Source organism: Salmo trutta, chromosome 34, assembly GCF_901001165.1.
Source record: "Salmo trutta chromosome 34, fSalTru1.1, whole genome shotgun sequence".
In the NCBI taxonomy this organism is placed as follows: Eukaryota; Metazoa; Chordata; class Actinopteri; order Salmoniformes; family Salmonidae; genus Salmo; species Salmo trutta.
In genome coordinates, this window is record NC_042990.1 from 17,809,969 (window position 1) to 17,837,926 (window position 27,958).

Genomic DNA, 27,958 nt, shown 5'->3' on the forward strand with positions numbered 1-27,958 from the left:
GAATTGTCTAAATTGTTTATAGCTGTACAAATCTATAAACAATTTATAACAAAAAGAAATAACTGAATTCATCGAACCATTATACCACAGTATAATATCACAGTAAAATAATGAATTTTAAGGCTGTATTTCTTTTTGTTATGCAGCTGTCTTTATCCAAAATACAGTTCCTTCAGAAGGTATTCATACCCCTTGAATTATTCCACATTTTGTTGTGTTACAGCCTTAATTCAAAATGTATGAAATAGATTTTTTCCTCTCCCGTCTACACCCAATACCCCATAATGACAAAGTCAAACATGCTTTTAGAAATATAGAGAAATATGGAGCCAATACTTTGTTGAAGCACCTTTGGCAGTGATTACAGCTGTGAGTCTTTCTGGGTAAGTCTCTAAGAGCTTTCCACACCTGGATTGTGCAACATTTGCCCATTATTCTTTTCAAAATTCTTTAAGTTCTGTCAAATTGGTTCTTGATCATTGCTAGACAACCATTGTCAGGTTTTGCCATAGATTTTCAAGCAGATTTAAGTCAAATCTGTAACTCGTCCACACAGGAACATTCATTGTCTTCTTGGTAAGCAACGCCAGTGTGAATTTGGCCTTGTGTTTTAGGTTATTGTCCTGCTGAAAGGTGAATTTGAATTTGTTTCCCAGTGTCTGGTGGAAAGCAGACTGAACCATGTTTTCCTTTAGGATTTTTCCTGTGCTTAGCTCCATTCCATTTCTTTTTTATCCTGAAAAACTCCCCAGTCCTAAATGATTACGAGCATATCCATAACATGATGCAGCCACCAGCATGCTTGAAAATATGGAGAATGGTGCTCAGTAATGTGTTGTATTGGATTTGCCCCAAACGTAATACTTTGTATTCAGGACAAAAAGATAATTGCTTTGTCACGCTGTCAAATAGGTTAGTAATGTGGAGTTATTATAATGTAGTTGATCCATCATAATTTTTCTCCTACCACAGCCATTATACTCTGTAACTGTTTCAAAGTCACCATTGGCCGCATGCTGAAATCCCTGAGCGGTTTCCTTCCTCTCTGGCAACTGAGTGACTTTGTAGTGACTGAGTATATTGATACACCATCCAAAGTGTAATTAATAACTTCACCATGCTCAAAGGGATATCTGCTTCTTCTTTTTTTACCCATCTAGCAATAAGTACCTTTCTTTGTGATGCATTGGAAAACCTCCCTAGTCTTTGTGTGGTTGAATCTGTGTTTGAAATTCACTGCTCGATTGAGGGACCTTACAATAATCTGTATGTGTGGGGTACAGAGATGAGGTAGTTATTCAAAAATCATTATTTTTCACACAGTGTGTCCATGCAACTTATTATGTGACTTGTGAAGCAAACTTTTACTCCTGAACTTATTTAGGCTTGCATAACAAAGGGGTTGAATACTTATTGATCAAGACATTTCAGCTTCTCCTTTTTAATTAATTTGTAAAAATGTCAGAAAACATCATTCCATGGGGTATTGTGTCAGTGTCAAAAATTCTCAATTGAATCCATTTCAAATTCATGGTATAACACAACAAAATACGGCAAAAGTCAAGGTGTGTGAATACTTTCTGAAGGCACTGTATTCCCAATACTATCAGTAAGGCAGGGTGGGGCAGGCCAAATAACTGCATCCCTATTTACTCTATCCTCTATGAGAATGATGAGAGAGGAAGATTTAACTGAACAGAGAACAGAGGAGGCCCAGGTTAGTTGGGTGTATTCCTGATACCAACGGGCAGGCTGCTGAGTTGAAAAGGCCCCCTGCAGTGGTGGAGGGCCTCTCAGTCTCAGTTTTAACATAGCTGGGCTGCCAGGGGCTGCAGGGAGGGAGAGTTTGCAGTCTTAATCCTGGACATTGTTTGCTGGCTGTACGCAGGTCTGGGCACATTACTTACCTCACAGCAGAGAACCCGGCTGCCAGGGGCCAGGGGAGAGCGAGGGAGAGAGAGCGAGGGAGAGAGAGCGAGGGAGAGAGAGCGAGGGAGAGAGAGACAGAGAGAGAGAGGGGGAAGGAGATGGGGCAGGGGCTGCAGGGAGAGAGTTAGGGCCTGGAAGAAAGGGCGAGAGAAGGCACAGTGAGCAGTGAGAACAGGAGAGAGACAGAGAGAGAGAGAGAGAGAGAGAGAGAGAGAGAGTGTGTGAGAGAGAGAGAGAGAGAGAGAGAGAGAGACCAGCACTGGGCCGGGAAAGGAGAATGTAATCTCCAGATTAGGGACCAAAACGAATTCCTGCCGCCAGACTGACCTTGTCAGGGAGCCAGTGAAATTGGTGGATGGCATGATGGTCGGAGTGTTGAACTGAGGCTGAACCCTGTGTGGTTGGATGGTCGGAGTGTTGAGCTGCGCACTTTCTCTTTCTAGGTTCACAGCCCGATACCCTAAATCACACTGAATTGGTGGTCATATTAGCAATGAAACAAAGACAGTGAACCCTGCATGGTGCGAGGGTCTCAGTGTTGAGCTGAGACAACCCTGCATGGTGGGAGGGTCTGAGTGTTGAGCTGAGACAACCCTGCATGGTGGGAGGGTCTGAGTGTTGAGCTGAGACCACCCTGCATGGTGGGAGGGTCTGAGTGTTGAGCTGAGAAAACCCTGCATGGTGGGAGGGTCTGAGTGTTGAGCTGAGACCACCCTGCATGGTGGGAGGGTCTGAGTGTTGAGCTGCAACAACCCTGCATGGTGGGAGGGTCTGAGTGTTGAGCTGAGACCACCCTGCATGGTGGGAGGGTCTGAGTGTTGAGCTGAGAAAACCCTGCATGTTGGGAGGGTCTGAGTGTTGAGCTGAGACCACCCTGCATGTTGGGAGGGTCTGAGTGTTGAGCTGAGACCACCCTGCATGGTGGGAGGGTCTGAGTGTTGAGCTGAGAAAACCCTGCATGTTGGGAGGGTCTGAGTGTTGAGCTGAGACCACCCTGCATGTTGGGAGGGTCTGAGTGTTGAGCTGAGACAACCCTGCATGGTGGGAGGGTCTGAGTGTTGAGCTGAGGCCACCCTGCATGGCAGAAGGGTCTGAGTGTTGAGCTGAGACAACCCTGCATGGTGGGAGGGTCTGAGTGTTGAGCTGAGGCCACCCTGCATGGCAGAAGGGTCTGAGTGTTGAGCTGAGAAAACCCTACATGGTGGGAGGGTCTGAGTGTTGAGCTGAGACCACCCTGCATGGTGGGAGGGTCTGAGTGTTGAGCTGAGACAACCCTGCATGGTGGGAGGGTCTGAGTGTTGAGCTGAGACCACCCTGCATGGTGGGAGGGTCTGAGTGTTGAGCTGAGACCACCCTGCATGGTGGGAGGGTCTGAGTGTTGAGCTGAGACAACCCTGCATGGTGGGAGGGTCTCAGTGTTGAGCTGAGACCACCCTGCATGGTGGGAGGGTCTTAGTGTTGAGCTGAGACAACCCTGCATGGTGGGAGGGTCTCAGTGTTGAGCTGAGACCACCCTGCATGGTGGGAGGGTCTTAGTGTTGAGCTGAGACAACCCTGCATGGTGGGAGGGTCTTAGTGTTGAGCTGAGACAACCCTGCATGGTGGGAGGGTCTTAGTGTTGAGCTGAGACAACCCTGCATGGTGGGAGGGTCTTAGTGTTGAGCTGAGACAACCCTGCATGGTGGGAGGGTCTGAGTGTTGAGCTGAGACCACCCTGCATGTTGGGAGGGTCTGAGTGTTGAGCTGAGACCACCCTGCATGGTGGGAGGGTCTGAGTGTTGAGCTGAGACAACCCTGCATGGTGGGAGGGTCTTAGTGTTGAGCTGAGACAACCCTGCATGGTGGGAGGGTCTGAGTGTTGAGCTGCGCATTTTCTCTAACTCGGTTCACAGGCTGATACCCTGAATCACACTGAATTGGTGGTCATATTAGGAATGAAACAAAGACTGTTTGTCAACAGCCTGCTTTCATGTAGCGATCATTTCTCTATCACTATACGGAGGTGGAGCTGTAGAGGTGGAGGAAGAGAAGGAGGCATTGATAATTCAAATGTAAATGCATTTTAGAGGGATTTCTGTCTGAGATTGATTTAATGAACAGAGGCGAGGAGCGCCTGGTCTCCTGTTGTGAGGAAACTGACCAGGGTTGTTCTAGGTCTGCACAGTTCATTAAGGCTTTGCTTCAGAACATTACAGAATAATGACATGAAATTCCTGTTTCAGCATTTCTATTCATTTGGTCCTTAATTTCACTTAAAAGCCAAAAGTAAAACTCATTATCTCTTCTGCAGAAAGAAAACAATATAGTGTAATTTTCAATAAAGAGGAAATCAACAAACAAACGCATTTTAAATATTTTTTATTAAATGTCAACTTAAAGTCCATTTTTTTTCCAGCCCTAAGAGTCCTGTCTGTCTGAAAGGACAGAGAGAAATTAGTTAAATTCCCTCTGTGTTAATATGAAGTTCTTTTGACCACACAATGTCACCTGGAGGCTTCAGGTAATCACTTAACCGACTGAAACCCAGAGTATGGTGCTTTTCATCAGAGTCTGTCAGTTGTCATGGAAATCTACAAAGAGTCACAAGCAGGGGGCAGTTTGAGGGGAAAATAACATCTACATCCAACACTGGGCTAACACAAGACTGTGACACATTGAGATGACAGCAGGTAGCCCTGGTATTGATCTGTACCCTGGTAAATCTAGCTACCCAAACCTACAGACCACTTATATTGTGTGTTTCTTACTCATGTTGTTTCTTCCTTAATATAATATACACGTACTATAATGTTGTTTCATGACACTATTTCGTATAGTCTGTTTGACTGGGAAGTATTTCAGTATTAAGTTGAGACAGAAATATATAGGATGCATAGGCTACGGTGTGTGTTCACGGCAAAGTTTGGGAAATCGATTAAGACACTACTACATAAAACAAGTAACCAAATAAATGATTATGTTTATTTAACTCTAAAGCACCAGTCTGTTCCAGCCAATTGAGTTAGAATGTGGAGTTAGACAGTTTTACTTATTTTTCTTTATGTAGGAATTTGAAGAAGCCTTTTATGGTAATAATGTTTGGTTCGTGCTATATCACAGAAACATTGCATAAAATGTTTCTCTCTTTTTCTGTAATGTCTAAATTCTCAAAGCTCTGACATGCTTTACCATCACAAAAGTAGACTTGGACATTTTCTGCCTGAGGAAGTTTGTACAAAGACATAATGTCTTTCTTCTGGAAAAATATAACAAAAACAACATGAAGACAGAGTAAGGAGCAGGACAGAACACATTTAGAAGAATAATGTCCAAGCATTTGTCGCCGAACTCATGGTGTGTGACCATTATTGCCCAGGACCACATTGCCTCCGGTTTGGAAGAAATGTAATACGCTTAACCTTATGCATCTATCAACTAGTCTCAAGGAGTTTGGTGAAAATGTCACAGTTTAGCCACAAATACAATGTATGCATTCCCCACATAGTTTGCATGATCAATATTTGATGTGAACGCTATTAGACCTCTGATGCTTGATCTTCTTAATATCACATCGCAACATTTACCTTCTCTGCAATGTGACATTAGAGGATGTAACAACCCCCTCATCTCAACTCCTCACCGCTCACAGTCTGATGTGGATGTCAAGCATAATCTTGCAAATCTCTTCCAGTTTACGCATTTTAAATGGAAGGATGGATGTGGTCTAAGTAAGTGCACTGCTTTTCTTTAGTGATTCCATGTCTAATAGAGGACTAGACATCTGGGAGCTGGGCCAGGCCCCCTACTGTGTAGATCCTAGCTATCACCGAAGCCCACGGAAGCCTTGTAAAGCTGTAAATACAATTTTAATGACATATCTATCCTCTTTGATGGAGGAAGAAGAACCACAGTACCCATCAAACAAGACCTTTTTCTTGGACTTAAGGGCCAGTTGAAATGCATCCACCACTACAGTCACCACTGGTTCGGAGGAGAAGAGAGCCCTCTTAGTGAACACTGTGTTCTTGATACCTGTTAACCAAACCACTGTGGAAATAGAACACCAAACTGCAGTTTAGGTTGTTTCAATAGAGGGGACAGCTAGGTATTATAGATGGGAAATATCCACACATTTAAGGCCCAGATGTTTTAAAATCCTTATAGCCGTGAACATTGAGGGATTTCACCGACACATCAGAGAACTGTTGAAACCAATAACGAGGTATCGACTCATCCACAGGATACTGAATATTGCCCTGAGGACAACCAGAGCATTGAGGAACAAAGACAGACTCTCTGTAAGGCCACATATTAATATTAATCTGGGCTCTCCTCAGAACGTGAGGAATCTGCTCCCTCCTGGGATGAGTTCAGGCTTAGAAGAGATTCCAGCTTACTGATATATCTGTTATTGTAGTCTTTCACTTCATTCTTGGAATCTAATGCTGTCAACTAGGGGAGGTAAGTAGCCTAGTGGTTACAGTGTTGGGCCAGTAACCGAAAGGTTGCTGGATCGAATCCCTGAGCTGACAAGGTAAAAATCTGTCGTTCTGCCCCTGAACAAGGCTGTCATTGTAAATAAGAATTTGTTCCTTGCTGAGTTAAGTATAGGTTAAATTTAAAAAAAACTCAGAGAAGCAAGACCTCAAGATGTGATGGAAATGATATGCAGCAAGTAGAAAGTCAAATCTGGAGACAACTTGTTTTCAATTTCTTCACATCACTACCATGGCTTTATTAGCCTGTATGCGAAAGACCCAGATGTTACACGTGTCACACAAGTTACACTCTGATATCATGCTGAGCCAGTAGGGCTGTGATGGTCATGGAATTTTGGATGACAATAATTGGCCAGCCAAATGACCGTGGTCACAGTAATAACTATTTGAATAGCAAAAAAAATAATATATATATATATATATATATATAAAATGTTTGTTTTTTATTATAATTGTTTTACGCACATTTTCTCCTCTCTGCTTCTGACTGTGCTGAATAGGCAGTAGCGGTACATGGTTATAAATCACTGGGGAAGCCAAGCCAGGAAAAAAAGCCATATAACAACCTATGTGTTGTGATAATTGCGTTGTTTGCTCTATAACCTGTTAGTTCATATGTCTTACCACCGTGATATATAGGCCTATAAGAATAAGACAATGAGAAGACACGGCGGGCAGAATAAATTCAACCACCGTGTGTTTCATCACAAAACCAGAGAGCAACATCTGTCTGGTGAAGTCCACAAAGCATATTACATGTGAGAAACAGGTACATGACCTAGAGCATGGTCAAGCAAGTTATTAATGTTTCTGACATTTTCAGACTACTAAACAACTATTGATTTAGAACACCAGAGACTTATCGAGAGAAAACAGGAGCTGCCTCCACTATTCCAGCACCATTTCAACTTCAACTTTTCATCATCATCAAATCACCTCTGCTTAGTCTAATACTGTGACAACTAAAATATACCAAAAACAATTTAGTCCAATCAACATAAGCTAAATATAATGTGGCTGTGTGTGTGTGTGCGTATGTAGAAAAAACATGTTGACTCACCCTACTTAGAGAACTGCTAATGCCATCCTCATCTCTTTCATGTTGTCGAAATGGTCTATCACTCTGTCATACAGTACGCACTTTTAGGTTTTGTTGTCATAGGCTACCTTGATAAAATGCTTGCCCGCTAGCCTAACTTCCTTTCATGGGCATTAGCCAGCTAGTTAGCATTAGCCTTCTACATCTAGCTACATATTGAACTTCCATCCTCTCAAGCCAGAGGCACAATTTATGAATTTATGGCTGGATAAGAATCAACATTAAAATCGCAGATGTAATCATGGAGCATTACGGATAATTAAGTGAAGCTACAAGTCCAAATCCTTATCTCCACCCATGACTAATTTAGGAAAGGGCCCATTTGAACTAGCTAGCTAGCCACTGGAGGACAACAACACAATGTTTTTTTTCTGTCAATGACTTTTGGCTTTCGATGTGATATGACTGGAAAAGCTAATTGTTCTAGCTGTGTTAATGGTGTGAAGCCAAATCCAAACTGGCTTCCCTTGACACATTTTTATTGGTGCGCCAGGACCATTCACAGTTGAGCTCACTTAGTTTAACTCAACGCTGATTGGCTATTATTGTATAAATTATTTTATCAAGGGAGGCCAGATGCTCGCTGGCTTCCCTTGCATTCAATGCTATGGGCAGCAACAATATCATACTCCTTTTGACCAGACACTATCGCTCGGATGCTTTCTACGGTGAGATACATTTAGCCTCTTCCAAATTGAAGAAACGTTAGGAAACACAGAGAGACTAAAGATAAATTATTTGGGACTTTTTTTCTTGGTACATTTTTGAGGGAAGCCTGGCTTCCTTTGGCATCCATGAATACACTCCACTGTGAATAGAACGGGCATCCCCATTCAGGTCAATGATGGCATAATGAGTGGACTGGCGGCCATTGCGAGTGTACCCATAGGAGCAAAGCAGGAAGTAAAATATGTGCTAAAATATGTGCTGTGATTTGTTGGTTCAACTCAACTGACATTACAAAAAATACATACCATTTCATGAGCCACATCAGTTAACATCATTTGAATTAACATTATACGTACATTACCATGGAAATTATTGCATCACAATACCAGGCAGCCATTGTGAGTGTACCAATTAGTTTACCAGTCAAATTGCCAGGGTTAGAAGTTCCAAGCCTGTTCTATTCATCCTAGTGTTGTGTGTGCTTCTGCTGCCTTGTGGTCATTCCCCAATAAAAATAAAAAAAAACAATAATATTGATGGTTATTTGATTTTAATGACGGTCTTCATCCATCACCGTTGGTTACACGGTTATACGGTAATTGTAATTGTAGCCCTAGTGGGTAGTATATGTCCATAGATAATGTGTGTGTTTCTATTGAAGTCTTCCCTCCACTACCCCAGTTAAAGTGTCCACTGACCAATGCTAGCCTGAAGGCTTCGGTTCTGCCCTTGGTCCCCTCCCTACCTGGCCCTCCCTGCCCCCCCCCCCTACATTACCATTTTATTGGCTCCTGAACACAGATGTTATCCATCTCATTGATCCTTCAAGGTTACATCTTCAAATACATCAAAGGCTACCTTCTAAACCATCACGCCCAATATTTTACATAACCTACAGATATACTTGCCTCCCTAATTATACATTTTCACGAGGTAAAACATGAAAGCTATTCAAATGTCTGGGAAAGTCACATTTGATCTACCTACTATTATATTGCAAAATATTACAAACCAGACAGAGAGCTTCTTCCAATGGGCACGATGAATGACTATGCTATGATTACAACCATATCCAGGTAAATTACAGCATTGCCAAAAGAGCCTATTTCACAGTTGACTGAGAAAGCAAAAAGGTGTGAGCCTGAGCAACAACAAACCAACCGGCAAACTGGCACACGTAAATTATATTATTTCACTTCAGCAAACTCCTGTGAGAAAATGGACGGACATCTTTTGATCCTTTGATCACTTTTTTGTCTTAATCATTTATAGTCATTGACTCTTATCTTGCTTTTATCTTTCTCCCTGTAGAAATTGAAAAACTACAAAAAGATGAAGGAAAAGAAGAGGAGAAGTTCATTGATGTCGTCATCAACAAGAACATGAAGCTGGGCCAGAAAGTGTTAATACCCGTCAAACAGTTTCCCAAAGTAAGTACTGCTGGATTTGGCTACATACTTTCAGATCGTACTGTGCAACTGCAAACAAAGAATGGTTTCTATTCAGTTAGCCTCTGTGATGTGTTTTCTTCTCCAAACATCTATTTTATGCTTTTGTAACATTAATGCAAATCACCTTTAATTTTATAGAACCCCTCCCATTCTTCAGTTAGATGACGTCCCGTCAGCTCGATGACCTTGGTCAATGACGTGTCTCCATGTGCTTGTCACTCTTTATGTTCCCTCATGCTTTCCGTTTAATCCTGAGACAATGACTCACTACTGATGCATGTTTGAGGATGCTATTTCCTGCAGAGATGTCTAGGTTTAAATTGTTCTTGGTCTTTTCATTTCTATCTAATTGCTTTTGGCACCTTGCATGTTTTCTTTGAAAAGACAAACTGGGGGAAAAAATATGCATGTCTATCGAGGACAAAGCAGATATATAACAATAGGCAATACAGAGCGAAAGAAAAAAGAGAGGGAGAGAGAGCGAGAGAGAGAGAGCACCTGCGCTTTCCTTTTTTTCTCTCGCTCCAGCAAATAGAAACAGAGCCTCTCACAGAGCCTCACACCTCTCAGAGTAACCTCCATGTGAAGATGAAACAGCCCATGCTGTTTGAGTGATAATGCTGTGCTCCTCTAGCCATGTGATGAGAGCCCCTCAGCCCTTCACTCTGAGACAAAGCTCCCAGCATCAGCATCAGCCTTTAATGGCGCCACACGGCAGCTACATGACAGACGGCTCCCACAGGGACCATAACAGCGAGGCTAGTAGGGTGGCGGAGAGGCTAGCGTAAACGTGAGATGCCTCACTCAGGTGATGATGATGTCTTCACTCAGGATTTCACCTCAGTCCTCTTTGAGAGTGGCTGTAGATGAATGACCTGGCTTTCAGAGGACAGAAAGCTGCAGAAGGCTCAACAACCTGTGTTGACACACTATTCCCTATTTAGTGCACTACTTTTGTCGGTGCAAGATTTATGTCTTCTAGATAACCTGGTGAGAGCTACATTTTGTCCCTTTCTAAAACAATTACAATGACGTGTGTAATAAAGGGAGATGTAATGTCATCCATAAAAACATCTATGTCACATAGGAGTGCAGCTAAACACATTTGCTTGGACAGCTTTGATAAGTGGGGCCGCTAATACGCTGTTTAGAGCCTCAACAAGCCACCGAAGGAAGACAAATTCAATTTGTTCAATCTGACAGGTAGCAATGGGCTAGAGTGATCGCTCTGACTCCAATGGGTTTTCTCCCTGAACAACAAACATCACCTTTTGGTTTTCGCCACTGAAGTGGCTCGCTGCGTTTTCCGAAAGCGACCATTTAGACTCATGTTCAGAAGGCTTAAATCCGTCTTGGAAAACACAGCTCTTCTATCAATAGTATGCAACAGGCAAGGACACCATAGGGAAGGTTCCAGACGTTTGGTTTTCTAAGAACAATTTAATTATACTTTAGCTATGAAATTAAAGACCTAACATTCTTAAATTGGGCCGCTGGTTAAAAACTAGGTTAACCTGGATTATCATATTCACATAGCAGCACAGTTCATTGTCAGCCTAGCGGGTACTCCTGCAATGATGGAGAATGGGTTATGCATGTACAGTGGTTCCTCACTTAAAAGTTTTGAGATTATGCCGTGACTGTTTGTGGTAGATGCTGGCAGATTTTGCTAAATTGCGTCATTCTGTCATCGCACCACACTATTACAAGGGGGAGTTAGAACTGTGGCACAAATGTACTATCTTTTCATAAATGAATGGAGGTTTGAATGTTTCAGTCCAAGAGTCTCTCTTCTCTGGCACTAGAGATCTGCATTAGGCAAAAATAATGTTAGCAAGAAGTCCCGGAGTTGAGAGAGAACTTAAAGTAAATACAATTGTGCAATTACACTTGACATGTGGACTGACGATTTTTGAAAAATAGGCACGGTGGGCATTTGGTTTCTTTCCCTTGAAAGACAGAAAAAATATATTCTAAATAACAAACTGGCTGTATTTACCACAGTGTGAAAGGGTGATATCCCCTCCAAAGTATATACAGCGCATTCGGAAAGTTTTCAGACCCCTTGACTTTTTCCATGTTTTGTTACGCTACAGCCTTATTCTAAAGCCTTATTGATAAAATATATATAAAAAATCCTCATCAATCTACACACAATCACCCATAATGATCAATCGAAAACAGGTTTTATATAAAAATAAAAATAACAAGGCCGGGCTTTGGCTGGGCCACTCAAGGACATTCAAAGACTTGTCCTGAAGCCATTCCTGTATTGTCTTGGCAGTGTGCTTAGGGTCGTTGTCCTGTTGGAAGGTTAACCTTCACCCCAGTTTGAGGTCCTGAGAGCAGGTTTTCATGAAGGATCTCTCGGTACTTTGCTCTGTTCATATTTCCCTCGATCCTGACTAGTCTCCCAGTCTCTGCCGCTGAAAAACATCCCCACAGCATAAATCCTGCCACCACCATGCTTCACCGTAGGGATGGTGCCAGGTTTCCTCCAGACATGACGCTTGGCATTCAGGCCAAGTAGTTCAATCTTGGTTTAATCAGACCAGAGAATCTTCTTTTTCATGGTCTGAGAGTCCTTTAGGGGCCTTTTGGCAAACTCCAAGTGGGCTGTTGTGCCTTTTACTGAGGAGTGGCTTCTGTCTGGCCACTCTACCATAAAGGTCTGATTAGTGGAGTGCTGTAGAGTTGGTTGTCCTTCTGGAAGGTTCTCCCATCTCCACAGAGGAACTATTGAGCTCTGTCAGAGTGACCATCAGGTTCTTTGTCAACTCTCTGACCAAGGCCCATACCCGATTGCTCAGTTTGGACAGGCGGCCAGCTCTAGGAAGAGCCTTGGTTGTTCCAAACTTCTTCCATTTATGAATGATGTAGGCCACTGTGTTCTTGGGGATCTTCAATGCTGCATACATTTTTTGCTTCCCTTCCCCAGACCTGTACCTCGACACAATCCTTTCTCGGAGCTCTACGGACAGTTTCTTCGACCTCATGGCTTGGTTTTTGGTCTGACATGCACTGTGAACTGTGGGACCTTATATAGACAGGTGTGTTCCTTTCCCAAAATGTTCTCCAATCAAATCATGTCCAAGCAATCAAGTTTAAGGAATATCTCAAGGACGATCAATGGAAATAGGATGCACCTGAGCTCAATTTCGAGAGTCATAGCTAAGCGTCTGAATACTTATGTAAATAAGGTATTTCTATTTTTGTTATTTTTTAGCAAAAATGTTTTTGCTTTTTCATTATGGGGTATTGTGTATAGATTGGTGAGGATGTTTTATTTAATTTTATACATTTTAGAATATGTCATTAACGTAAGAAAATGTGGAATAAGTCAAGGGGTCTGAATACTTTCCTAGGGCACCTTGAAGGGAGTTTCTGAAAAACGGAGTCATTCGTTGCTGACGTGAAGAAGAAACTGAATGAAAGAGATTCCAGCGAGGTAGGGAAAGATAGCACATATTTTCAAGACCTGAGCTACTTCATTTGTATATGAAATGTACTAGTTTATGTAGGCAATTTAATATATGAATTTAGGCTTGATCTAATTAGTAGGCTATTTCGCAGAATTAAGCTACATTTGTCAGCTGAGTGACTCATTTGTGGTTTTGGATCAAAACAAATAAGTACCAAGATTCTTTCTCATAGTCTTTAATAAAGAAATGTTTTGACCAAGTTAATCTGCTCATGTTCCGTGTGTTCAATTATTTGTGACGTTGTGGTTACAATGAAGACTGTAAACAAAATAAATCAAATAAATCCTATTTATAGGGAATCATCAGATGCGTGTAACCTAATGGACAAAAAAGGGCAAACTTGCAATGTATTCAATGCTTAAGTATACTAAAGTTTCATATTTCTAACTCAACATCAAAGACCAGATTTGCTCTAACGAAAAATGCATCAACCCCTACAAATATATGAATTTATTATAATCCAATAATTCAAACAAAAGTAGCTGTAGCGAGAGGAGAGACTGCATGCTAAAGACAATCAGAAAGAATGTGTCTTTAACCCTGCATTATAATAGAACTTACTTTGAAAGCCAGGAACGAGTGAGTCACTCAGCCCTTTGCTGTTCCTGCTTCTGTTACCTATTTCAGTGTTTGTTTAATATCCTACTGATTCTGTGATCACCAAGTCTCACGCAACCACAAAATGTTGGATAAAGCAGTTTCACAAATCCGGCTGTTTTTAAACGTTGCTATGCTGTACTAAAGGCTTTTCAAAAAGTTTTCATTAGAACAGACTCTCTGGTATTACTTCTACTTTATTTAGTATTGTTTACACTGTTCCAAACGGGCAGATAAATTATATTGTAATCTAACAGCACATGGTTGTCATGCAACAGTATCTCTTGCACTTTTGACAATTATTTTAAATGAGGCCTAATTCACATGATATGCCAAAAATACTGATATCCACTAGGCTAATAAAAAAAAAATCACATTCTTCCTTTCGATTATTTAATCTACCTACATCATGTTATTTCAAGTTATCCCTTTGGCACACATGCAAAAGTGATTTGGAATTGTTGAACGGGAGTGACAAAATGTATTACAATTGAATTTCAATTGACTGAATGATAAGGATGAAGAAGATAGTGACTGAGTTCCAAACAGTAGTGTAAAACTTGCTCTTCACGTTTAAAAATAAAGCTGTTGTTACACTGAATGGCTTTTGTTTTATTCTAAGACAAATGAACATGGTGTCTTAAATTCCACTATATTCTTAAAATACGTGTTGACAATGTGTGTATATGTATACAATATGTGTATACACAAGTGATGTCTGCTAAATTAACAAGTTGATGGCGAAGCCATGAAGCCTCCGCTACTAAGCACAGATAAAATATTATTATGTCACATATTTTCAAGACCTGAGCTATTTAATGTAGGCGTTTTATTTATTACATTTACTTGTGGAATGTTACCGAATAAATAACATCAACATAACTAATAATCTGGTGGCATTGGTAGAGAGTCAGGCGGAGAATGGAGTGAAAGTGCACTGTACTTGTAAGAACACAACAACGCTGTTGACCAGGTGGAAGGGTTTTTAGCAGCCTTTCTAATTCATTGGATTTTTACAAGGCATGTCACTTCACCCATGTCTTTGCATAGCCCACCACATGCACTGTTTTCTAACCACATCTGGATGGGTCCATAACAAATTACTATGGGAATAAATATCACTGAATGACAGAAATATTGGAATAAAGTAGGCTAAATGCATTTGCAGCCAACAAATTGTTGCTTACTGAAACACCCAAAGTCATCCAATTGTTATAATAGGATTTGAAGCAATAGCCTACCCGGGTGTGGTCAAGTATTTCAGGACCATTTTGTACTGCTTTGAGACAAGCATGGGGACTGGTCTTGATAAATCAATACTCCGTTTGGGTATTGGTTTGCCTACAATTAGGGTGTGGAAATGTTAGGATTATTTTGCTCTTCACTCGGAGTGGCTTAGGCCTACTCCCGACCGGTCACGGTGTACAGCGCAGTAGTTTCCCAGAAACCCTGAGGCCTACATAGGCTCCTGTGAAATGTGTTTTCCTTGGTCTGAAAACACCCTCATATTAACAGTTTAATCCATCAACATTTCTAGCAGTATAAACAGCACAACAAATACAGTAATAATTCTGACCAACCGGCTCGATTCGGTCTTATGTAGCAACATTCTAAATGTTTTTTTTTTATATATTGGATGAAAGTTGAGAAATGGGAAAGTATGGGAAAGTAATTCTGCTTTGAAAGTTGATGAACTTGTAACCTCACTTTTGGGAAAATGGCCTTTGAATGTTTTGGTACATACTGGAGAGCTCTTCTTTGTCTACACCCGTTCAGGCATCGTTCACACCCTCTTAAGCTTTAGCCCCACCCGTCTCTGTAAGGGTTGATCCGAGCATTCTGTCCTAACAACAGCAGTCAAGCACCCAAGCTAACTGGCTAACGTTGGCTAGCTTGCTTACTACTTCCAGACACAAATGAGAGAACGGCTCACTCTGACCATTTTACTCACCTTAGCAGAGCTGGTTAGGCTGTTTTTATGTTATCCAGACCATTGGTGATTGCAACTGTGCTGCTGGCAACAATTTACGTTTTTTTTGCCAGCGTTTACAGACACCGGCCATATTCAATGGGTGTTGAGCGTTCGTACATTTGTCAGTTATTCTGCGCTCTGGCACACTCAGATGAGAGTGTCCTGAAATCGGAGTAGATAGCCAGAGCGAATTTACCAGCTACGTCTATCAACAGCTGTCGTGTTGCAGTGACATCATGAACATTCTATTGAAATGGATACTTGCATAGTGGAGGCTTTTGTTAAGACAGCTAAACAATGAACCTTAATCCCAAATCATGATGTTGAAACTAACCAACCAGGTTCAATGTTAGCTAGCTAACATTAGGCTATTACTAGCAAAGCAAATGGCTCTGAGATACAAATAATATTACTACACAGATCATACATGTAACGTTAGCTAGCGAGCCAGCTAATGTTAGCTACAGTGGTTCCTCCTTTAATAGTTGTGAGCTTGCACCACGGGACTTAGAGGTACCCAGCATCACGGCTTCATTGTTCCAGACCACCACAAGGGGAGTTAGACTTCTCATTATGCATTTGGGTCCCAAGGTTTTTATATGACCAATCATATCGAGTGGTTCCAATGACGAATTTTGACGCGAGCCACCCTTGCCTTGTGGCGTTCTTCAACAAAGATGGCTGACAAAACATTACGGTGGAACCAGATGTAAGTTGTTATAACATCATAACGAGTCAAGCAAAAAATGTTTAATTGAGAGGAATATGTTAGTTAATGTAGAGACACACATTTTTGCATATTTTTTCGTCATGAAGTTAGTTTGCAAAAATCGCTATTTAGCAAGTTATCTGACTAGCTAACATTAGCCAGCTAGCTAGTGTTAGGATAATTAATTTGTAATTCATGTTGTTTCATGTTTTAGGGACTCCTGAGAAAACCAGCAAACCAGGCTGTCATCTTGAGAAACAGTGGATGTAAAGAATCTAGCTAGCTAAAGCATTTACTGCAAATTGAATGTACAATTGTGTAATCTTGCCTTGCAATGCAGCTGACGTAACATAGCTAGCTAACTATTTACTTGCTTATTGTGTAGCGGAGGATAAAAATAACTGTATGCCTATGGATGTGTAGCTAGCTATGGTATGTAGCCAATCTGTGTATGTGTAACCGATGTGAAATGGCTAGCTAGTTAGCGGTGGTGCGCGCTAATAGCGTTTCAATCGGTGACGTCACTCGCTCTGAGACTGTGAAGTAGTTGTTCCCCTTGCTCTGCAAGGGCCGCAGCTTTTGTGACGCGATGGGTAACGATGCTTCGTGGGTGTCAGTTGTTGATGCGTGCAGAGGGTCCCTGGTTCAAGCCCAGGTTGGGGCAAGGAGAGGGACGGAAGCTATACTGTTACATATGGACCCTAAAACGTTAGGTTCTGAACTAATGTTCATACCAATCTATTAACCTCAGCTATCATAGTTCTTGTATCAACTTCAAGTCTGAATGGCATTAATGAAGCCTATGGATAGAGTAGAATATACTAACTTTATTGTGTCAAGAATGCAAGTCCTATATACACATGTACTGTAGTTACTACCACGCATAAGATTCCCACATTGTAGCCTGTACATTGAATATATTCACTGATCATGTACTCTTCCTTGGGAAATAAAGGTGCGGTTCAGGTATGAACCTCTGAGACATTCTTTTTCAGTCATATCAAACTATCTGAATGATGCTGTGTCTGCATGTATGTATTCAAATTATACATTTCAACAGTGTTTACCACTCCTGCTCCTGGGACATCAATGACTACACATTGTAACTATGCAATAGACTAGAAACATGATTGATTTGTAATTCAAATATACAGACAAAAAACATTATTCATATCTATCTCCCTTCACCTGCATTAGTCTGAGGACACAGGATAGTATTTCAATGAGATACTTAATTTCAAGAATGTGAAACGCTTTATTGAAAGAAGTTCATTATCCAGGTGTTATAAATACATAAATGCATTATAAATATGATAATTGTAATATTATAAATACAAGTACATTCTGTACTTCAATGCACATATGGTGTGCATTATAAAACGAGGAAGAAAGACGAGATGGGGAGAGAGGTGTAGAAGACAGAAAGGGAAAGAGGTAAGAACAGAGGCAGACAGCATATGATTCCTGAATTACAGTGCTACCCTAATATTCTCTGTTCATCACAATTGCAGTGTCTCCTAACTAGTCTTGGGCCCCCAGTTGGCCCGAAAGTTATCTTAAGAGCGGGTGAGGTGGCGATGACGGGACTGGCTTCCTCTCTCACATCAAAACATACATGCAGACTACTGACAAATGGATAGAGAGAGAGCATGATTAAGCCTTGTTTTTTTTATTCAAACACGGTCAGTCATCTTAAATCAGGAGGTGAAATGCAAAACTGACCTTGGATCATTAACTCTGGGACTACTACATCTCTGTCTTTATTTCAATGTAAAGCATCTCTTTAATAACACTTCCTGTTGACCCGACCAAGTGACATCTCACCTATGATCATGCTGTGCCCTCTGTGTCAACCAGTTCAACTGCGGGAGGGGTTCACCAAAACAGCTGATATAACCTAGAGGATTTAGGGAGAAGGGGGAGAGGGATGAAGTGAGGAAGAGAGACTGTTATTGTGTGTGTGTGGTCTCACCTAGTGTCCACACTAAGTGGCTACAGAGTACTTTATGCTGAAAAACAGACACATGAGGACAAACAATAGAAGATAATGTCAATAGAAGATACTGTATGTGACGCAGACACCTATCAGAGTGTACTTGAAACCTTTAAATATAGAGGGCTATGTGTCTCACCAACTCGTTATTGCAAGGCTAACCCCCAGGGAAATCATGACTTGGCAGCAACAGATAGTCCAGTGAAAAGGGCTGTGTTTATGTGGTGTAAATCTGAAAATTAGCAGCTGACATCTGAAGGGTTTTTTAATTAATGCATGTGAGACAGGTTCCATGTACAACAAGACAGGCAGAGATGGAGAAAAAGAACACAGAACAGTTTAATTACCTCTGGTTATGAACACTTCTGCCACCAGTAAGCTTCCACGGCCTCTTCCTCGCACAGTGAACATCTGGCAATATCTACATTTTCGACCCCTTGCTCAGCTCGCTCTCTGAAAGTAAAGAAAACAGCTTATTTTTTTTATAGATATGAAAACAATAACTGAGATATGACCGTTAAATCTAAAGCAGCAGATGTCATTTTTAGGATACGTCAATACAGCCCAGTGCTGCTTACCTGAGATGCCATCTTCGTAGGTGTCCGCTTTGACTTCCGTTGTGTTGGAAAAAAGTTGCGTTCAGAACAATTATTTTTGATTGAATATAAAAAAGGTTTTGCTCTCGACAAAAAGACACAAATGTACCAAATCAAATCCAAGTTTATTTGTCACGTGCGCCGAATACAACAGGTGTAGACCTTACAGTGAAATGCATATAACAATTTGCCGGTGAATAACCACACCTTCATACAAACGTGCTACTGTATGCAGAATTCTTGACGCACAACCGAAGATGCTACCATATCCTGCCAGCACGCCCACAAGCGAGCCATTCAGGAGCAGAATGATGACGCGTGGAAGAGGGAAAGGGATGAGATTGGAACAGCAATTTGTTGCAAGTTTTGGGAGGAGAGCTAATAGCTGAACAATAGCCTATTCAACCTTTAAAAAAAGAATAGTCTAAAAGCAGAGCTAGGTGTGAAAACCCCCCCTCCAATCGCAGACCAGATTTGCCCTAACGACCAAGGGGTAGCTTGCTACTCAATGTAATGAAGTAATGACTTTTCAAATAAGTTACCTTACACGTTATGTTGGCTGACAATTTGTTATCTACGCTGTCCTTACGAACCACATAGCATATCATTACAGCAGTATGTACCGGTATGTTAGCTAGCTATCTAACGTTAGTAGTTATACATCAAACTTGCCAGTATATTAACTATAGGCTGTCTAACTACCCAATGTTTATTGACTTGATTATTCCCGTCATTCTTAGCTTAGCTAAATGGTATAGTCGTTGTGCTTTCGTAAATTCGCTCTGGCTATCTATAGGCTGGACAATAGAACCAGTCAAAATTCACCCAAGGCTGAAAAACGGCTTAAGAACATTGGCTAAACTGGAACACTAACGCGAGCCCATAGCAAATTAATGGAATCGAACGTTCGCAAAGCCTGTTTTGACTGGAGTGATGCTGTCACGTCCTGACCAGTATAGGGGTATTTGTATTGTAGTTTGGTCAGGACGTGGCAGGGGGTATTTGTTTTATGTGGTTCGGGGTGGTTGGTTTGTTTAGAAGGGTGTTTGATTTATTATTTCCGGGTTTTGGGTTATGTTCTATGTCTTTGTATTTCTATGTTCTTTCTAGTTTAGTATTTCTATGTTTAGGTATTGGGTGTTGGACTCTCAATTGGAAGCAGGTGTTTCCTAGTTGCCTCTGATTGAGAGTCCTATAATTAGGTATGTGTTTGGAGGTTGTGGGAGATTGTGCTAGGTATAGCTTAGTTGCCTTACCAGCCTGTTATGCGTCATTGTGTTTAGTGTACGTGTTTATTTTGGTTTCCCTTCTTTTCCTAAAATAAAGAAGATGAGTACACATGATCCCGCTGCGTTTTGGTCCGACAATGATTTTTCTTTATCGTCTGACGAAGAAGAATGTGACAGATGCTTAGAATTCTATAAAAAATATATCTATTTTTATTTTACCACTACAATCTGTTCGTCGGACGAAACTTGTGTAGAAAGTAAACATCCGCACCTTGATGGTGTCAACTGTGCTTATGCCTGCGTAATGAAAAAGTAGGGGAAAAATAAACATTTCAGACTATTTCTGGTCTAGCAATCGATGACAAATGAGCTCGCTGCCCAGACTTACATCATAACAAAGAGGAGATTCTCCTGATTAAAATGGTGCCAGTGTAACAGTTTTGCTTCCGTCCCTCTTCTCGCCCCTTCCTTGGCTTGAACCAGGGACCCTCTGCACACATAGACAACAGCCACCCTAGAAGCATCGTTACCCAACACTCCACAAAAGCCACGGCCCTTGCAGAGCACGGGGAACAACTACTTCAAGGTCTCAGAGCGAGTGAAATCACTGATTGAAATGCTATTAGTGCACACTCCGCTAACTTGCTAGCCATTTCACACGTTACACCCAACTTGAAAAAAATCTAAATATACACATTGCGAGATATTTGGTGAAATAGACAGACATGCCTATATTTCCCCCATAGGAAACAATGGGAAGACCGCAGAGTTCCAATATTATTTTTGAAGTTTACATTTTGTTGTTTACATTTTAACTATTAAACAATGTGAGCAGGTCTCATTGCCAACAATAGTGAAGCAGGCATTGTGACGTTGAACAATAAGCTGGGAATAGAACGTTCGGAAGGCGAGTTGGTGCCACTGTGCTCAATAGAACTAATAGGAGCTGGCAGGGTGAAAAATGCACTAAAATAAGGCCTGTTTATTTGTGATTACTTCAAAACGACGGCAAACAGCTGGGAAATATGGTCATATTATGAAACTGGCCTCCACGGCGGATGCAATGAACTAGTTTTTATCAGAAAATAATGTTGTTAAAAATGTTATGCGTCCAGCCTACTATCTACATGGATTTCAGAGCACTCTCATCTGAGTGTAACCAGAGCACAAAATAATTACTTTACGAGTGCTCAACACCCGTTGAATATGGCCGGTGTCAGTAAATGTTAGAAAAAAAGTGTAATTAAATTGCTTCCAGCAGCACATTTACAGTCACCAACGCTCTGGTTAACACGAAACTGCCTTACCAGCTCTGCTTGGGCGAGTAAAATGGTCAGAGTGGTCTCATTTGTGTCTGGTAGTAGCTAGCCAATGTTAGCTTGGGTGCTTGACTGCCGTTGTAAGGCCAGAACGCTCAGATCAACCCTACTCCTCGGCCCGAACGTCCAGTGTGTGCTCCGAGAACGAAACGGTCTGAATTTACAAACTGACAATTTCTCTCTGAATGGAAACACCATAATATTAATCAAATGAATTAAGACAAATTTCTTAAAATCAATCCCATATACTATGTTATTACAAAAAAAAGATTTTAAATTCTCAGGTAATGCCAATACGGAATACTATCAAATGTATCTCCCACCTCTGGTGGTCAAACTAGCAATAACTTGCAGTAACAGAAGAAACGGCTGACGTGCCACAGAATGCTGCAGCAGCACGCAGGGTGTGCTGCAGTATGACACAACTTTTAAAGGAGGACCACTGTAGCTAGCTAACAGTACACTTTAACTTGAAATGAAAACAACTTTCTGACCAAATTAGAAACATGTAATATCTGAAAATGTTTCTAACTAGACTATCTTACCTGTATACATGGCTGTATGCTTTTCCCTCTCTGTCACGGGTGCCATGGTTGCCCTTAGTTTGAAGATGTAATCCAGAGACAGGTGTTTTCTTCATCTCCTTAGCTGTCATACTCTAATTCCACTGATTTCAAACCTCGGTCCTCCAGAAAGTGGAGAGCAACACTTATGCAGTTCTACTACGCGATATATATATATAAAAATCTGTGTTAGACAGGATTACCTATACATACGAACCAGCTCAAATAGACAGAAACATGGCAGACCAATCCGAACTCATATCTTGGCATGTCCAGTCCACTCATTATCTCAGCCAATCATGGCTAGCGGGAAGGTTGCTGACTTTTTCTGTGGCTAAACCAACTAGGTTCGTAATTTACCAATTTTATTCATATTTACAGATGGCATACAAGTTTGTTATTAAGGCACATGAAAGTTCACATGTTCCAGAATGCATTTCTGCCAAAAAACGCATTTATATTTAAAAAAAGTTTACATTCAAATGGCTCTCCTGTGAAGTAGTGACGCGTGACAAATGGCAAGTTTCCTGAAACAAGTCACAATTTACAAATAAATTATAATCAATCCCATATAGTCTGTTCTAACAAAAAACATCTCTAGCACAGCTAATATTAAAAACAGTCAAATGCATTCGTGAATTAAATCGCTTTGGCTGACATCTTGTGGTTCATTCATTGTTTAATTATTCAAGGCTCCCTTTCTATTTCGTTTTATAGCTGAAATGCATGACTGTAATTAAAGATATGGATGTATTGTATGCTGTGTGATGACATGCACAAATGAATGAATGACTGATATACTGTATATTGAAGTAGTACTTTATGCCAATAAGTAAGTTATGCTAAAACAGCTACAGTAAACAGGACTCTTAGGCCTTCAACTCCATGTTATTTCAATAACTTAGCTTCTCAAAGATACCCTCTGGTGGTCGAACTAGTATTAATGGCAACAATGGCTGACAGTAAAATACAATGACGTCATGCATTTCAACGTGCCATACCATTCCGCAGCACCTAGCAAGCTGTGCTGCAGTATGACACAACTTTTAAAGGAAGGGCCACTGTTTGCTTGTTATTATACCAATTTGCTACTGGAAAACAGAGCATCTAGAAAACAGAGTAATCCCTTGTATTACAGTATTAGTGTTGCTGTGAGATTGGCTTAGAATTGATTTATGTGTAAGCGAAGAGAGGACTGCAGCCCACATCATTGCATGCGCCACCAAAATGTTCTCCTTGTGTCACTGGTGCCGCTAACTTTTAAGACTCGCACACATCTCACCAAATGTGGATCTAGCGTTCCTCTGCCGATCCTTCAGTGCTCTGTGTTTAAGGGACCACCCGCTGTAGACTTCTGACTGCCATCATTTTTCACTTGATTCTACATGTAAAATTGGTGCACACTTGGTTCGCAAAGCAGGTCTCTTTGCTGATCTGTTGAACACTTTTTTGTTTGCTACCTGATTCAATGTGTTATTTCATAGTTTTGATGGCTTCACTATTATTCTACAATGTAGAAAAAAAGTTAAAATAAAGAAAAACCCTTGAATAAATAGGTGTTCTAAAACTTTTGACCGGTAGTGTACGTGCACCCCGTCATACATATTTTTGTATAAGTCACCCCAGGCCATTAGAAAGGTATAAGGAGCTCAATGGTACATTTCTAGTTTAGGCTGTGTTTCTGTTGCTCTGTTGTTTCTGTCTTCTCTGTGTCTGTGTTTCTATATCTCTGTATCTCTGCTTGTCTCTGTCTGTGTCTCTGTATCTTTGTGTCTGTCTCTGTGTGTCTGTCTCTCCTCTCTCCTGTGTCTCTGTGTCTCTCCCCTCCTCTGTGTCTCTCTGTGTGTCTGTCTCTCCTCTCTCCTGTGTGTCTCTGTCTCTGTCTCTCCCCTCCTCTTTGTCTCTCTGTGTGTCTGTCTCTCCTCTCTCCTGTGTGTCTGTCTCTGTGTCTCTCCCCTCCTCTTTGTCTCTCCACTCCTAGAAAACGGCCACAGTGATTTATTCTTCTGCTGTTGGCTCGGTCTGTCCTGCTGTCTTCAGCAGAATCGCTGCACGCTGGCTTTTTCTGAACACACCTCTCCTCTCCTCTCCTCTCGCAGCGCAATATACACTCTCTCTCTCTCTCTCTCTCTCTCTCTCTCTCTCTCTCTCTCTCTCTCTCTCTCTCTCTCTCTCTCTCTCTCTCTCTCTCTCTCTCTCTCTCTCTCTCTCTCTCTCTCTCTAGCACAGCACAGGCTAGCAGTACAGTAATACATTCAGGAAATGATGAAAAGATGTTAGATGTTGGTCCGCCCCACCCCCCTATGTAGCTGTGATTAATCATAGATCCGTTCCTACTGTTTGGTGTCCTCTGACTTTTTCATAATCACTGAACCCGCTATCACCCTACCTGCTATCTCCATCCCCTGCCAGTTTACAAATAGGCTCTTTGGCTGTCCCTATAGGAGAACCCTTTTTGGTTCCAGGTAGAACGCTTTTGGGTTCTATGTAGAACTCTCTGTGGAAAGGGTTCTACATGGAACCCAAAAGAGTTCTACCTGGAACCGAAAGGGTTTTTACCTGGAACCAAAAAGGGTTCTGTTATGGGGACAGCCAAAGAACCCTTTTAGTTTCCAGATAGCACCTTTTTGTCTAAGAGTGTAGTGTGGTCCTGGTGTGTGTGTGGTCCTGGTGTGTGTGTGTGTGTGTGTGGTCCTGGTGTGTGTGTGGTCCTGGTGTGTGTGTGGTCCTGGTGTGTGTGTGTGTGTGTGTGTGTGTGTGTGTGTGTGTGTGTGTGTGTGTGTGTGTGTGTGTGTGTGTGTGTGTGTGTGTGTGTGTGTGTGTGTGTGTGTGTATGTGTGTTTGCCTGCTTGTTCTTATATATATATATATATTTTTTTCACCTTTATTTAACCAGGTAGGCCAGTTGAGAACAAGTTCTCATTTACAACTGCGACCTGGCCAAGATAAAGCAAAGCAGTGCGGCAAAAACAACAACAGAGTTACACATGGGATAAACAAACGTACAGTCAATAACACAAATAGAAAAGTCTATATACAGTGTGTGCAAATGAAGTAAGGATGTAAGGCAATAAATAGGCCATAGTGCCGAAGTAATTACAATTTAGCCATTTACACTGGAGTGATAGATGTGCAGATGAGGATGTGCAAGTATAAATACTGGTGTGCAAAAGAGCAGAAAAACACAAACAATATGGGGATGAGGTAGGTAGTTGGTTGGATGGGCTATTTTACAGATGGGCTGTGTACAGCTGCAGTGATCGGTAAGCTGCTCTGACAGCTGACGTTTCAAGTTAGTGAGGGAGATATAAGTCTCCAACTTCAGTGATTTTTGCAATTCGTTCCAGTCATTGGCAGCAGAGAACTGGAAGGAGAGGCGGCCAAAGGAGGTGTTGGCTTTGGGGATGACCAGTGAAATATACCTGCTGGAGCGCGTGCTACGGGTGGGTGTTGCTATGGTGAACAGTGAGCTGAGATTAGGCGGAGCTTTACCTAGCAAAGACTTATAGATGACCTGGAGCCAGTGGGTCTGTCAAAGAATATGTAGCGAGGACCAGCCAACAAGAGCATACATGGCACTGTGATAGACTGCATCAAATTTGAGTAGAGTGTTGGAGGCTATTTTGTAAATGACATCGCCGAAGTCGAGGATCAGTAGGATAGTCAGTTTTACAAGGGTATGTTTGGCAGCATGAGTGAAGGAGGCTTTGTTGCGAAATAGGAAGCCGATTCTAGATTTCATTTTGGATTGGAAATGCTTAATATGAATCTGGAAGGCGAGTTTACAGTCTAGCCAGACAACTAGGTATTTATAGTTGTCCACATATTCTAAGTCTGAACCGTCCAGAGTAGTGATGCATGTGTGTGTGTAACCAAAATGAAAGCAGTGGTTCTAGCCAACACATGATTAAGAGGCGACTGTTCAGCTCTCATGTGGGCCATCACTATCAGTGCCATGCAGCACAGTCCCCTCCTAGTCCCCATCCAGAGACAGTAATGGACCCACACTGCAGAAGTTTAGGACTGGGTTCAGATTACTGTTGTTGTTGAGGTAAATAGATTAGAGATATAAAAAGCTGAAAGCTCTGTTAATGACCACAGGCCCCAGTCCAGACTATGGTTGCGTCCCATTACATCCTTTTCCCTTTATAGTGCCCTACTTTCTGGTCAAAAGTAGCGCACTATAAAGGGAATATGGGTGCCATTTTGGATGCAGAACATTTATATCTAATTCCAAACACCCTCTGAAGAATGGCCAGGCTGATATGTCCTGTAAAACAGAATGGTGAACACAGAATGTGGGTTAGAGAGGTTTTAGTTTGCATTAGTAAAGACAGGGTGATGTCAGGATTAAATCTCTGACATTTAGACATCTTAAACAGATTAGATCCAAGGCAAATATCTTTGATCTGTCTGTAAATAGCGAGGCTTTAATAAAAGCACCAAATCAACAGCATCCCATAGCGCAGCACCAAAACAGCATGTGATATGCTGCCTGACTGACTGTCATCCCTCCTGTTATTTGTCTGAATAAAATGACCGCTTTTACGTAATGGTCCTTTTTTTTCAACTAAAAACATATTTAACTTTCTCATGCTTGACCATTGTTTCCAATACATGATGTATTCCCCCTGAATATAACAGGTTCAAACTTTCCCACCAGTTCAAATTCATACTGATGTAAACCTGGCTATTAGTCAACATAATGGACTTCCAGATACCAATGACACCTTGTATGTAGGCTCACCATCTGCAGACATCATCCTATGTACAATTGTAATGAGTGGAATTTAACTGGTGTTAGCATATGTGAAGGCTTGTGTACAAGAGCGAGAGTGAAACTAACAATATAGGGCCATATGGCCTGAGTTCACCTGAGTGCACTGCCTGCGACTGATCATTGTAATGCCAGTTACTGAACATTGCAACAACAGTTATTGACTATGGCAACTACAGTTAATGACCATGGCAACAAGAGTTACTGTTGTGAGAGAATAACAGGCGACATAAGAGCCATAGGTGAGGTGCAGAACAAAATAGGGCTGTTTTTTTGTCTCTCCTGTCTGCTAATTAATGACCCAGGGAGATGTAGGAGACAGCTGTATAACTCACAGTTAAAGGGAGAGAGATGGGGAGCAGAAGAAAACTAGCTCTGTACCCTCTATCTCTACCTGCTGTCTCTCTCTCTCTCTACCTGCTAGCTAGCTGTCTCGCTCTCTCTCTCTCTACCTGCTAGCTGTCTCGCTCTCTCTCTCTCTACCTGCTAGCTGTCTCTCTCTCTCTCTCTACCTGCTAGCTGTCTCTCTCTCTCTCTCTCTCTACCTGCTAGCTGTCTCCCTCTCTCTCTCTACCTGCTAGCTGTAGCTATCTCTCTCTCTCTACCTGCTAGCTCTCTCTCTCTCTACCTGCTAAATCTCTCTCTCTCTCTCTCTCTCTCTCTCTCTCTCTCTCTCTCTACCTCTCTCTCTACCTGCTAGCTCTCTCTCTACCTCTCTCTCTACCTGCTAGCTCTCTCTCTCTCTCTACCTCTCTACCTGCTAGCTCTCTCTCTCTCTCTCTCTCTCTACCTCTCTCTCTACCTGCTAGCTCTCTCTCTCTCTCTCTCTACCTGCTAGCTCTCTCTCTCTCTCTCTACCTCTCTCTCTACCTGCTAGCTCTCTATCTCTCTCTCTCTACCTCTCTCTCTACCTGCTAGCTCTCTCTCTCTCTCTCTCTACCTCTCTCTCTACCTGCTCTCTCTCTCTACCTGCTAGCGCTCTCTCTACCTGCTAGCTCTCTCTCTCCCTCTCTCTCTACCTGCTAGCTCTCTCTCTCTCGCTCTACCTCTCTCTCTACCTGCTAGCTCTCTCTCTCTCGCTCTATCTCTCTCTCT

The 27,958-nt window shown here is 41.8% G+C and overlaps 1 protein-coding gene across 2 annotated transcripts in view; it reads left to right on the forward strand.

The window, feature by feature from the left end:
* Positions 1–27,958, forward strand: part of LOC115173725 (KH domain-containing, RNA-binding, signal transduction-associated protein 3-like) — a 155,213-nt gene that overhangs the window by 69,026 nt on the left and 58,229 nt on the right. For both annotated transcript variants that reach the window (XM_029732071.1, XM_029732072.1), the window contains exon 2: positions 9,487–9,605. In XM_029732071.1, the coding sequence (XP_029587931.1) occupies positions 9,487–9,605 (119 nt within the window). The remainder of the gene's footprint in view (positions 1–9,486; positions 9,606–27,958) is intronic.